At 40.3% G+C, this 13,077-nt stretch overlaps 1 protein-coding gene across 1 annotated transcript; it reads left to right on the top strand.

Annotated features, from left to right (window-relative positions):
• Positions 1 to 8,552: 8,552 nt before the first annotated feature.
• Positions 8,553 to 11,243, top strand: hs3st1 (heparan sulfate (glucosamine) 3-O-sulfotransferase 1). Its single transcript, XM_079673284.1, has 2 exons — positions 8,553 to 8,799; positions 9,557 to 11,243. Exon 2 carries the CDS (start codon positions 9,695 to 9,697, stop codon positions 10,610 to 10,612), a length of 918 nt encoding a protein of 305 aa, XP_079529410.1. The 5' UTR covers positions 8,553 to 8,799; positions 9,557 to 9,694; the 3' UTR covers positions 10,613 to 11,243.
• The last annotated feature ends 1,834 nt before the right edge of the window (positions 11,244 to 13,077 follow it).

Raw genomic sequence — 13,077 nt, 5'->3', positions numbered from 1 at the left:
ATTTTGGTCATACAGCAATTTGCCTATACAGTGCAACTACAAGGCTATCTACTGTATTTGAATGACAAAAGACGACACTCACCTTAAAAATGTCCTTTGTGTAGTATTTATATTATTTCTTCGTCCTATGTCCTCGAACACACAGTCTTAACCTGTTAGGCCCCAAGCCTGTATTTCAGGTCTCAGGCTCGAAAATGACATTTCAGAACAAATTACCTTAACTACACTTCTAAAAGGGGAAAATGAATAATCTTTTTTCTCAAAGTAATGATAAACCTGTGAGTTGGATGTAGAAAATTCAGAATAAATATAGATGTTTTTTATTTTAAAGAAAATTCAGATAGAACATAGTAAAAAACTGTAAATTATAGTGTCCGTCCAAAAATTATGTTTTACTTATAGTGAAAACTACCCTTGGATGATGGGTTAGTAGACTAAAAGCTTTAGGAATCCAAAGTACAACATATAATAAGTACCCTGTATCAAGATTGATGCAAAACAAGTGACATTTGACCTTTTTAGAGAGATTTAGCCAAAAGAAACCACTACTGGGGTCATTTGGGTGGATTTTCCATATCTCTGGCCCCCCTTGGTCGATTTTGATGATTGACATCTCTTTCTAACCGTCAGAGCCAATGGAATCGAGGGAAAATTCCCCATACAGACACAGGTTACCAAATAAGGAGTGATAGTGACGTGTAGAAAAACCGAAAGTTGCGCTAGCCTCTGGTGGCTACCATTGGCAGCTAATTTTTCTTCTCCGATTTTTGCATAAAAAATGGAATTATGGAATATCAATACTTTTTTCAAAGTGACAGACACATTGCTATAACCTATGGATTAACCTTCAGCCGCGTTTTTTCTCGTTTTAATACCATTGAACACAACTTTTGATCAGAATAACAGCTAAGGTGAGCATATCTCCGTGTTTTGCAACCTAAACTACTCGTGTGTTGTCTGTATTTGCTTCTCCTGTCACGAGTTCAGATCGCTCAGTGATGATCCTTATATTTCTATAATCTGTGGAATCTCAGGGTGTTATCTAAGCTTGTTTGTGCAGATCTAATAAGTATATCGAACGGTATAGCTAGAGTTCTGTGCTCTGCGTTAGCATGTTTTCGCTCAGGGCTCATTTAGACCCTTCTTGTGAGACTTGTGTTTTTGTTTCGGTAAAAATGGTTCGTATCATTAGTTAGCTGAGTTTCTTCTCGTTAGGAGGGTATGCCATATTCATAGTTTTTTTTAATATTAAGAAGCCCTGAGACACAGTGTTGTGAAAAAAAAATAAAAAGACCCGCCGAAGGGTTCTTTGGGGCTTAACTGTCGGAGCTTGTCCAGGCATGTTAAGTGGAAGTGGACTTGAAATCCTTAACTCAAGGTGTAGAACAATTAAGTTATCAAGCCAATTGCATTACTTACTACAACTTGAATTTTTGTTTTAAGTCAATTAACACAGAAATCCGAGTTTAAATTCCAAACAATATTAAGTTGATGTAATTACCAACATTGTTACATCAACACAACTTATAAATTAATGTTTGCAACTTAAAATGTTTATCTAAATCAATTAATTCAAATGTGTATCTTGCAACCATGCGTTTAATTAAGTGGTGGTAAAAGGTCCCCTGAATGACTTTTTAGAGTGTAATATTTGAATTTCTCACTGTGATTGGAGAGACTTTTCAGATGCACTCAAATAGATTTTCAAAAGAATTCACACCAAAAACCGCTAATCCTTCTTTTCATACCCTTGGAAACGTATTTTTAAATACAAAAGCGGTTGTTTCAGACCTCTTAGTAAACCTTGGCCTGACTTTGAGAAGAGAGGGGAGGCATATCAGCAAATAAAATAAAAGAGCATGAAAAACATTTTTTAAAAGGCAAACATAAGCACCACTCACATTCACATACAAACAAATGGAAGCATCAAGCTCCCTTTGGGAGGTGGAGGTGAGTAACGGCTGTTGTAGTAAAATATTCCAGCTGCAGCATGTGTCAGAAGTTTTTCCACTAATCTCTTCTTTGAGTGGGAAACTAAATATCTGTGTCTGAGACCTGTCACACAGTGCCGCATCACAGGAAGATCAAAAACCCCTTCGGCAAGCTTTTCCATTGTCTGAGAGATGGGGCTCTTTTGAGAAACGAGGGATGGGGAGAGAAGGGTTTGGAGAAAGAGGAGCAAAGAGAGTTGGAAGCAGGGTTAATCCCACACTGTCATTATCCTCACTTCTTAGCCACAGTCTGCAAGCTTCCCCGTAATGAAGGCCATTTTCAAGGATTTGCACCTGGCATAGACGCCAAATTCTGCAGTAATTACCGATACAGAGACATTCCTCGTACCTTTAGCCTTTACTGCAGGTTATAAATAGTAATTCCTCGCCATTCTGCAGAACTGTAAACCTGCAGAAAAAGCAGCATCTTCAGCATTTGAGCTCCAAACTAATAATGATGTTTACTGTTAAAAAAAAGAGCTTCTCGTCTGCAAACAAATATAGAGGCTTTGTTTTGCTTCAGCTCATTTCATGATCTATTTGTTTAATTGGCAATGATTTGCCTGAGGATATACAATAGTAATGAAGACACTGTGTTATCCAATAAATGAAGTAAACATGAGATAACCATCTCTTTTAAGAACTTCGCATGAAAGCTTTTATGTCAACCTTCAATTCATTAAAAAACAAAGCGCAGTGACGAGTGGAATGAAGGAAAAAAAGCTAACATTAGCTTTATATATTTATACAAAAAGCTTGTTTATCAAACAATATTGATGTTGAGAATGTCAAAGTTAGCTCCCTTGTTGTCAGTCACACTTCTGTTTTCTATAAAAGGTGTATTAGAGTTCACTGCACGGTAGCTGTTCTCCACAGTCACCTGCTTGTGTCCATATGGGATCCCAGAGGAGTCATTAAGAAACACTCCGGTTTCCCATGTTGCACCACTGCTTCTTTCCAATGACTTAACGTCACTAAGCATGCCCGAGCACGATGATCAAACCCAAACATCCTCCCCCTTCTCCCTCCGGCTTCATCTTACTAACACTGGCTTTTTATGCATTGTTATAGACAGACTGATGCATAATACAAACTGGAAATGAAGTAATTCAATGACAAACCCAGAAGTGAGAATATCTTGTTACTTCCGTCAGTTGAAAGTTAATTGTATTTACATGGAATATTTGTATTGCAGTTTGTGCGTACGTGTTCTTTAGTCTGCATGCAACTGATTTGGCAGTTTTCCCGTAACCGATTATATGATCTTAATCACTTGGTGCTCCTAACCCACTGAATTATCTGAACTGTAACTCTTGTTCCTGTCAACTCCTCACAAACACACTGGAGCCACAGTGACCACTGTCAGGCCTTGAGGCAACATTTTCTCATGAGCATTCTGATTATATCCATTTACAAATACATTTTTGAGGGAATTTTAATGACACAGCCATCATAATTCACTTATTTGCATGTGTTTGGAAAATATGTTGATCTTGAAAACAGTCCAAAAAAGTAACTTTCCCCTGCGCTTTATAAAGATCAATCTTTCTTCAGCACTAGTATATTGCCAATTGGTGAATCATTTGTAGGATAGGCGAGTTTCTGGTTGGCATGGCACAGGTTTCTTATAGAGTCCTAAGCAGCTTCAGGGTTGCTACTCTTTCTTTTCTTACATGGTTTGAAGAATTAAAAGACACAGTCATCTGCTCACATATTTACAAACCAATATTGAAATATTTGTTATCGCTAGAAGATCACACTAAAATCCCAAAGTTCCTTCAGAGGGAGTTTCTCTCCCACAAACTCCTTCCCTGCCTTCAACGCCTCCATTGTGGCCCTTTGTTTACTTCAGTAACATAGTGACAACAGTATGTCACCCTTGCGCTTCTATTGGCTAGCACTCCAACACATTGTAATTGATAAACTAAGGGGTGGGACCTCTCTAAGTGGTTGACCAATCAAAACAGAGCCGGCCAGCTAACCAATCAGAGCAGACTGGGCTCTGGTTTCAGACAGAGGGTGAAAAGAGGTGCTGTAGCACGGGCAGTATCAGAGAAATAAAGAGCTTTTTGAACATTAAAGCATGGAGACATGTCATAAAATACAAATATGAACCTGTGGGAGGCGTGTGGCGCAGTGGATAGCCTTGGTGTTGGGATCAGGGGGTCACAGGTTCAAACCACACTGCAGTCAGCATGTCGTTGTGTCCCTGGGCAAGACACTTCACCCCAAATTGCTCCTGTGGTGATTGTCCACAGCATTAGCCGCTTTCACACCGCAGGACTTGCCGTACTTTAGTGCCGGCACTAAAGTACTACGGCACTGAATCCGCCAGGGGGCTAGTGCCAATCGCATTCACACCGCAGTACTTTCCCTGAGGCAAGATTACGCTGACGTCACTTCGTCTTCTCCTCCCCTCGGTTTACTGGCAGGCCGCAAAACCACTTCACGGCGAGTACAAAAAAAACGAGAGAAGAAGAACTACACGGGGGAGAGGGTATAAAGCCCACCCGCTGTACATGATATATATATATATATAATAGGTAGGCTCAGCAGACAGACCGTAGTGCAAAGATAAAGTGTCACATGATTATCTACTAAATAGTTAATTCAGCATCAACTTCACCAAGATGAAGTTCATATCTTCATAAAATACGTGTTTTTTATGTCCCTACTAGAATCCGAGCTCAAATGACTCAAACCAACAAAATGTCCAAGCAAAGAATCATGTGCACCATGAGGCTGGGTTATAAGGGTCATTTACAAATAAAATGCCCCATTATAACAATGGACTTTATCTTTATGTATTTATTATATATTACCCCCTCAGGCTGATTTTGGAAAAGGACATTAACCGTTGTTTGGTGTTTTTCCCTTATTTATGTAAAACAAATGACATGATCAATTACTTGTGTTTATGTGTGTAAGACTTGTGTTTCTGTCCCTGCCATTGCTGCACAAGGTTGCAACATTTTAGATAAATTCAACCACCGACACCTGTCTGCTCTCACATTCTTCTATTCTGCAAATTTGGGGTGGGACACAATAAATAAAAATTCGCCAGTTTGTTTGTTTTATTGCACAGTCAAGACATAACAATAACATTTGGAGTTGGGAAATGCTTTCTGTAGAAGCTGCTGCATCCCGTCCTCAGAGTAAATTGCCAGAAGCGCCGACACTTCCTCATCATTCCACCGCTCCGGTGTTGTAGTACGTGTGGTCATAACTGCTTTAAAGTACAAAAAAACTACTCGTTAAGGTGTGGATGTGGTTTTGTAGCGTGGAAAAAAATGGCTGCCTAACAAAAAAAATTCAGAGTCTAACTGGGCGTGATTTGCAATTCGCCCAGCCAATAGAAATAGAATAGAAATTGCCACTCTTTTATCACCAGGTTCGTACCACCTCTCTAGCAGGGACTGAAAATGGCCAAAAGAGTTCCCGGCACTGAGTAGTCCCGGCGGTGTGAACGCGACATTATTGGTACTAACGGAACTACAGAACCAAAGTACCAGGGAAAGTCCTGCGGTGTGAATGCGGCTACAGAGTATGTAAGTCGCTTTGGATAAAAGCGTCTAACAAGTAACATGTAATGTAATAATGTAATGAAGAGGAGCATAATAGAGCCCCTTAAGGTTCAACTATGGATGTTTTTGGAAGCTATATGAGCAATCTCAGTAGTGAGGGTTAGGGTTACGGTTAGCGGACTTGGTTTACATGTTGGCATAAACATGAAAGTTCAAAGTGACCTTGAACCAAGCTGTATGAAAAAAACAATTTATAAAGGATAAGGTAGCTTTTTAGGAGTTTTCAACAGTGGGAGGGGAATACTTTTTCAGTTTTGCTTTCTACTATTTCTTTGGACAGTTTTTAGTGATCCACTTCCATTATGCTCTGGGCACCAACACTGACTTCACCTGCCAACTCTTGCAGTAAATCAAAACAAAAACCTTCATCTTAACCAGGTGTCTGCCTCAATTGAAATGAGGAAAATAAATCCATATACTGTAAAAAGCATTCTTCAACAAAGTGAAACTTTTAATTGAAGATGTTTATCAGTACTTACATTTGTAGCTTTCTCTGTAATCGATCGGACTGCTAGTGATGTTTCATCAGCCCCATTTTCTGTTCTGCTTCATTTGCCATCATCTTTTATAACAATCACAAATAATTGCAGTTATGATCCATATGGTTAAATCACTTGAACAAAGTGTCTGATTTATCTGCTGAAGCTATAGAACTGAGCTTGGTGACCTGCAGTGTGACACGGGTGGGTGTTCGACAGGCGATGATTCACAGTGTTATAATTAAACTGTGAAAATAATAGCCATTGAGTGATAACGATGATAATGTTAACTGCTGTTCCTCAGGTGTTGAGAAAGACACTGAAGCATAACCTATTTCCCCTCAAGAATAACATAAAAAGTAACCTAGTGAGTTTTACAATAAACTTAAATGTGCATCTCAAGAATATTACATTTGGGAATAAAAGTCTAACAACATTACATTTTGTAGCCTGAGGGTGTGTTGCATGGAAAAACAATTATTAGATGGAGAACAACAAGTAGAAATACAGCCTCGTGTTACACCAGTTACAGAGCCTGCAGGATTGTCAAATCTCAACCTCTGTGTTCATGAAAAAGATAATCAGTGATTCCTTCCTAAAAAGAAATTCTGTTTCTGTATAATGATGTCTTTGAGAGCTCTAAATATTTCCGAATGTGATTACGGTACGTTATAAATAAATAAATGTGTGCATGAGATAGAAAGCTGTTCGTAGTATCCTCTGCAAATCATACAAGTAGGAGCATTACATTATTATTCTGAGTGTAGGTAAAATGTACAAAAAAACACACATTTTCATATTTCACACGACAGATTGGTATCAGAGCTATGACACACACAGTGCAGGCATATCATTTATTTACCCATGACAGTCTGTGTACCCATTTGGAATTGGTTAAGCCTGCCAGAAGTAGATAAAAACTGTTTTTAATGCTGTGCACAGTTTTGCACAAGCCCTAAAGAAAACGTTTTAAGCATGCAGATCCTGTTGCAACACCGCAAGATTTGTCTGACTTACATCAGAAGTGAAAGTCACTTGTTTGGGTTAATTTGTCTGTATCTTCTTTTAAGCTGTTTACGAGTTTTTAATAGGGTGTTTCAAAGAGGAAATATGCAGTAGATGTGACACCCATAAAAGCACAGAGAAGCTATTGTTGTTACTTCATCCTGTTTAGGGCTGAGGGTAAGGGAAGTCGCTGAGATGGCACAGAGGGTATTTATGGTCTGTGAATATGTACTATTGTCATGTTAATGTGGTCGGACGCTTCTGATGATCCTCAAAGCGGGGCTATATTGTACCAGCAGGCGCCACGACTCCGCTGAATTCACATTTCTCCAGGAGAAACGAGGGCAGAATGTGAGGATTACCAAACTGCATCAAAAAATCAATGTGGGGGGGAAACTCTAGGTTGTATCAGCATTTATACTTTGTGCGCTGAATAAGTAAAGCACATGCGTTTGCATTCTCTCTACAGGATGGATTTAAGAAGTGAGGTTGACCTTATGCTTTGGCACCAAAACCTCCTGCTTGTTCACACAGAGTGCATTGCTTTAATGTGTCTAACGGCCTTCATTTAAATGAACAACACAGCAGAATTTTTTTCGCAAACATGTGTAAAATCAGATACATCCATATTCAATTGCAAAGCCCTTAAGCCTTGATGCTGTAGGCTTATCATCAGCATGGGAAGCAAGCAATACTTTACGCCCAATTACAGATCACAAAAAATGTAAACAGTATTCACTTGAACATGTCACACGGACAAGCCTATGTACTATGTACCTAAACAGCTCACTGCTGTGACACACTGACTGGTGGCATTAGTGATGTGCCACTTACTCATCGACTCTGTGAAATAACTCCAACTTTCTCACGCTGACTGTGATTCAAAACGTGACTCAGAGGAAGTTGCGAAACTACTCGTGTGCTCTGTATTAGGAAATCTTAAGTTTGGATTGGAGTGATATTTAAGGCGCGCTGTTGCTAGAAGGATGAAAAATGTAGAATATGCAGATCAACAGGTGGTAAGATTGTGCAACTTGAACCTGGCGACTTACGCACAGATGCACTTGCACTGTGGACAAAGGGCGGAGAAGAATGCCAGTGATGAATAACTGGTCTGTCTCCTTCATTGATTTCCCATGAAAGCGAAGGAGGACTCCTGGAGGCTCCACTGAAAAGCCCTTTTCAAACAAAAACCCTGAGAAGGCACAGGCTCTCTATGGGCTACACATTTCTGTAAGTCAGACTGCTGGATTTGAATATCTTGGTAAACACTTTTTATTTGAGATAATTCCACAAAAGCAAGATTGGAACAATATTCTGCTGAATGAAACATAAACACATCACATTGTTGCTTCTTTCTCCACTGAATTTCTACTTGTGTGTCACACCTTGATCACCTGCTTCACCCCCCTCTCCTCATATCACCCATAATACCATTACCATTACAGCGGTGTGAGTCACGGGGGAGGTGGGGGGGGGGAGTGGTCCCGTGGTCCCGTAATGTGGGCGTAGGCTTCAACAGCTGACAGTCAAAGTCCGTGAGATCCGTCTGGCTCAGAAACACAGCACAGAGAAGGCGCTCCGGTGAAGTTGTGTCCCCGCGTCAGAGGCCACTTTTTCTGCGCTCGGTGGAGTCCGGAGAGACCGTGCACCGCTGGATCATATGTGGAAGTACCGCTGCTGAGAGTTCAAAGCTCCACGACATGAAACCGAGTCGAGAGGATTATTATAGTTAAAAAGGTAAGAGATCGGCTGGGATTTTTCCGTCAATGCAAACAGCGAAGTACCGAACTGAAGTATAGACAAACTAAGACAGTCATATTAATAAATCTGCTCTGCAAAACATTACAGCAGGCGGCAACATAGCAGGTTATGTGTTTGCAGACATTATTACTAGTTTCTGTCTTTTTTTAGCTGTTGTGCTGCCTTTTAATTTGCAGTATCCACCACACCTGATTTTTCGCCTGTAATCTAATCGCCTGTATCTCCGAGCTCAGGTTCAGTCGTGTGCACGTATCTGTTAAAATGAATAATCCATCACATTTAAAAAAATAAAACATAGTAGGCTATGCAGTTTTTAGAGCTTTCATGAACTCAATTTAGGCTATTTACATTTTATTTTATTGAAAAAATACTGAGTTTTTCAAGATAATCTGTTTTTATAATTGCGTTGGATATTGTGTATTATTATAGTTGAGTACATGACTCAGAAATATGTTTATCTTAAGGTTATAAACCAAAGACTTATACTGTACTGAGTACAGTTTTCTCTTTAAAACATTGATTATTCATGGATTGTTGACACTAAAATGTATAATCACCACAATAGCAATAAAGTATATCTGCAAATCATTCTTTGTAATAAAACTGACAGGCATGGTGTTTATATTAGGGATTGATTGCGTTCCTGCAGGCAGGTTATTTCCAGAGGTGTTTTGTGTCTCTGCCAGATGTTTGCCGGGTATCTTCTAATCACAGCTGTTTTTCTCTCTTTCAGTTACTTCTACTGGCAGAGAAGAGGACGTTATTCTGCTTTTCAATTGGACCATTGTGCTCAGGCAGCTGTTCTTTCAATGAGGGATACAGTTTTGGTGCTTTAGCCAGGCTGAAATCCTCCAGGGTCCGGACCTCCCTCATGGCTGCCATGCTTCTCGGGCTGCTGCTTTTTGCGATGCAGTCTCCCCCCATCCCCTCCAGGCCAATGACTGACGAGGGGCCCCCACTTCCTTCCACCTCATCGCCCACCGACAACGGGGCCAGCAACCACCCAAATGGTACCCTCCAACAACTTCCTCAGATTATAATCATTGGGGTGAGGAAGGGGGGCACGCGGGCGCTGATAGAGATGCTCAGTCTGCACAGCACGGTGGCAGCGGCGCAGAACGAGGTGCACTTCTTCGACTGGGAGAGTCACTTTCAGAAGGGCTTGCCTTGGTATCTCAGCCAGATGCCCTACGCCTTCCCCGACCAGCTGACAGTAGAGAAGACGCCGGCCTATTTTACCTCCAGCAAAGTCCCCAAACGCATGTATGAAATGAACCCTGACATCAAGCTGCTGCTCATCCTCAGAGACCCCACGGAGCGGGTGCTATCGGACTACACACAAGTGTTTTATAACCGTCTCCAGAAGCACAAGCGCTACCAGCCCATAGAGTCGGTTCTGGTGAAGGACGGCGAGATCAACCTTGGATACAAGGCTCTCAATCGTAGCCTGTACTATGTTCACATGCAGAACTGGCTGCAATACTTCCCCCTGAAGAGCATCCACGTGGTGGACGGGGATGAGTTGATAAGGGACCCATTCCCAGAAATGAAAAAGGTGGAAACATTCCTAAAACTTGAACCCCAGCTGAACGGCTCAAACTTTTACTTCAATAAAACTAAAGGATTCTACTGTTTGAGAGACCACGGGCAAGAACGGTGTTTACATGATTCAAAAGGTCGGGCTCACCCTCACGTGGCGCCTGCCATCCTGCAAAAACTCTACAAGTTCTTTCACGAACCCAACAAGAAGTTTTTTGAGCTGGTGGGCCGGACATTCAACTGGAAATGAACGTCTTTGTTGGTGTAGGGATGCTTTGGGTATTCATTACTAACCATGTAGATGAAGAGACAAGGCTAATGTAAATGAACTAAATCTATTTTTCTACTACTACGTTTGTTACAATATAATCGGGAGCCAAATATCGGGGCAGACTGCAATTCATGACATGCTCTGGTAGTGCATGTCCTGTTACTTTCCATTTTCAAACATGCATTTTAGTGTCTTTCTGTACTGTTAGCAACACACTACTGTTTAGCTCATCTGATAAAAGACTCATAATGACATTGATAATGACATTCAGATTTTAGACTGTGCCAGTAAATGTGTTACATAAAGATAAGCACCATGCAGTTTAATATTATCATACCTTCATGTTTCGCCTCGTATAATACGACATTATCGACGTCTGACTGCATCGAGAGCTCTAAAGGACCTTTTACCTGATGCTATTATTCTCTCAGTCACTTTCAGGCATGAGCCGTTTTGTTTTTGTTCCTCAGATGTTTCTTTATATAAACGTCAGATATATAAAAGCTCTGCGCACATCATATATTTGCAGATCATTACACTGTACTGTAAATAGTTTTTTATGAAAATAAGTAAGGAATTAATACCATAATAAAGATATATTTTATTTTTAGCATGTCTGATGTTTTTTTTCTTCTTCTTGGTTTATCTATTTTTATTCATCCATTATGTATCCGTCTGCTGATGTGGTGTCTCTTCAGATCTTAATAAGCAAAGAGGATGACTCAAGTCATGATTTTCAATCTATCGGGCTCGAGGATGAGTCTGTTTATACACTGCAGCCATCTCTGTGGATTACAGGATCACACTGTTTTATGAATGCATTCATTGGCAGGATATTTTGAGCATATGTGCTGTCATTCAGATGCACATGAATCAAGGATGCAGCTGTCATGACTTTCCTGTATGAAAATCTTGTTTTGCTTATCGAGATGGGCGTGTAAGTACATTTTTCTTAACATAGGTTTATAAATCACATCTTACAATTGTGTATACATGTTTGTGCGCTACTCTACCTGCTCAGCTCCCACTTCCTGTCGCTCTTACCGCTGAGCCTAACTTCCTGTTGCAAGGTTGCAGAACTGCAGTTTTATCAATGTAGCCTACAGTATGCCTAATTACACTTTGAAGATCATCACTTCACACGGAAAGGAATACAACTTGACTTAAACAATATATGGCTTATTGGTATTTATCATAAAGACATTGACAAATAACTTCACTCAAAAGGAAAAAGCTACTGACTTAGACAGATATTGTTACCTAAGTCTTCATCAATAAACATATTTAAAAATTAAAAAGCTCCTGACTTGACCATCTTATTTTAATCAATACACCCAATTAAAGCAAATACACACAAAGTGAAAAGCTTAGTTTATACTGAAAACATGTCCACACAAGATTAAATTCACACTTGGCTTAGCTCTTATTTTTCTCATCAATAAACCCAATTAATGCAAATTCAACTCTTTTGGGTATGTGTGTTGATTAACCTTTCCTTCGCTCACAGGTCCTACATGTAAACAGGGAGGATTCTCAACTTACTAACTCTGCTTACTTGTCACAGTTGTATATGAAAAACAAAAAAATGTGTATTTGGTGAATTATTTAAATTCTTATCCCTTATTAAAACCTGCCTTGATTGTCAGGAGTTTATTAAAGTGACTCTTAGTGTAATAGATTTAGACAATTGAAGGCGGGCAGATACAGTGGGGCAAAAAAGTATTTATTCAGCCACCAATTGTGCAAGTTCTCCCACTTAAAAAGATGAGAGAGGCCTGTAATTTTCATCCTAGGTAAACTTCAACTATGAGAGACAGAATGGGGGGGAAAGAATCCAGGAAATCACATTGTAGGATTTTTAATTAAATAATTGGTAAACTCCTCGGTAAAATAAGTATTTGGCCACCTACAAACAAACAAGATTTCTGGCTCTCACAGACCTGTAACTTCTTCTTTAAGAGCCTCCTCTGTCCTCCACTTGTTAACTGTATTAATGGCACCTGTTTGAACTCGTTATCAGTATAAAAGACACCTGTCCACAACCTCAAACAGTCACACTCCAAACTCCACTATGGCCAAGACCAAAGAGCTGTCAAAGGACACCAGAAACAAAATTGTAGACCTGCACCAGGCTGGGAAGACTGAATCTGCAATAGGTAAGCAGCTTGGTGTGAAGAAATCAACTGTGGGAGCAATTATTAGAAAATGGAAGACATACAAGACGACTGATAATCTCCCTCGATCTGGGGCTCCACGCAAGATCTCACCCCGTGGGGTCAAAATGATCACAAGAACGGTGAGCAAAAATCCCAGAACCACACGGGGGGACCTAGTCAATGACCTGCAGAGAGCTGGGACCAAAGTAACAAAGGCTACCATCAGTAACACACTACGCCGCCAGGGACTCAAATCCTGCAGTGCCCGACGTGTCCCCCTGCTTAAGC

This window comes from Notothenia rossii (assembly GCF_949606895.1).
Source record: "Notothenia rossii genome assembly, chromosome: 3".
Classification (NCBI taxonomy): Eukaryota; Metazoa; Chordata; class Actinopteri; order Perciformes; family Nototheniidae; genus Notothenia; species Notothenia rossii.
Note: the sequence above shows the minus strand (reverse complement) of the source record. Positions and strands in the feature narration are given on the sequence as shown.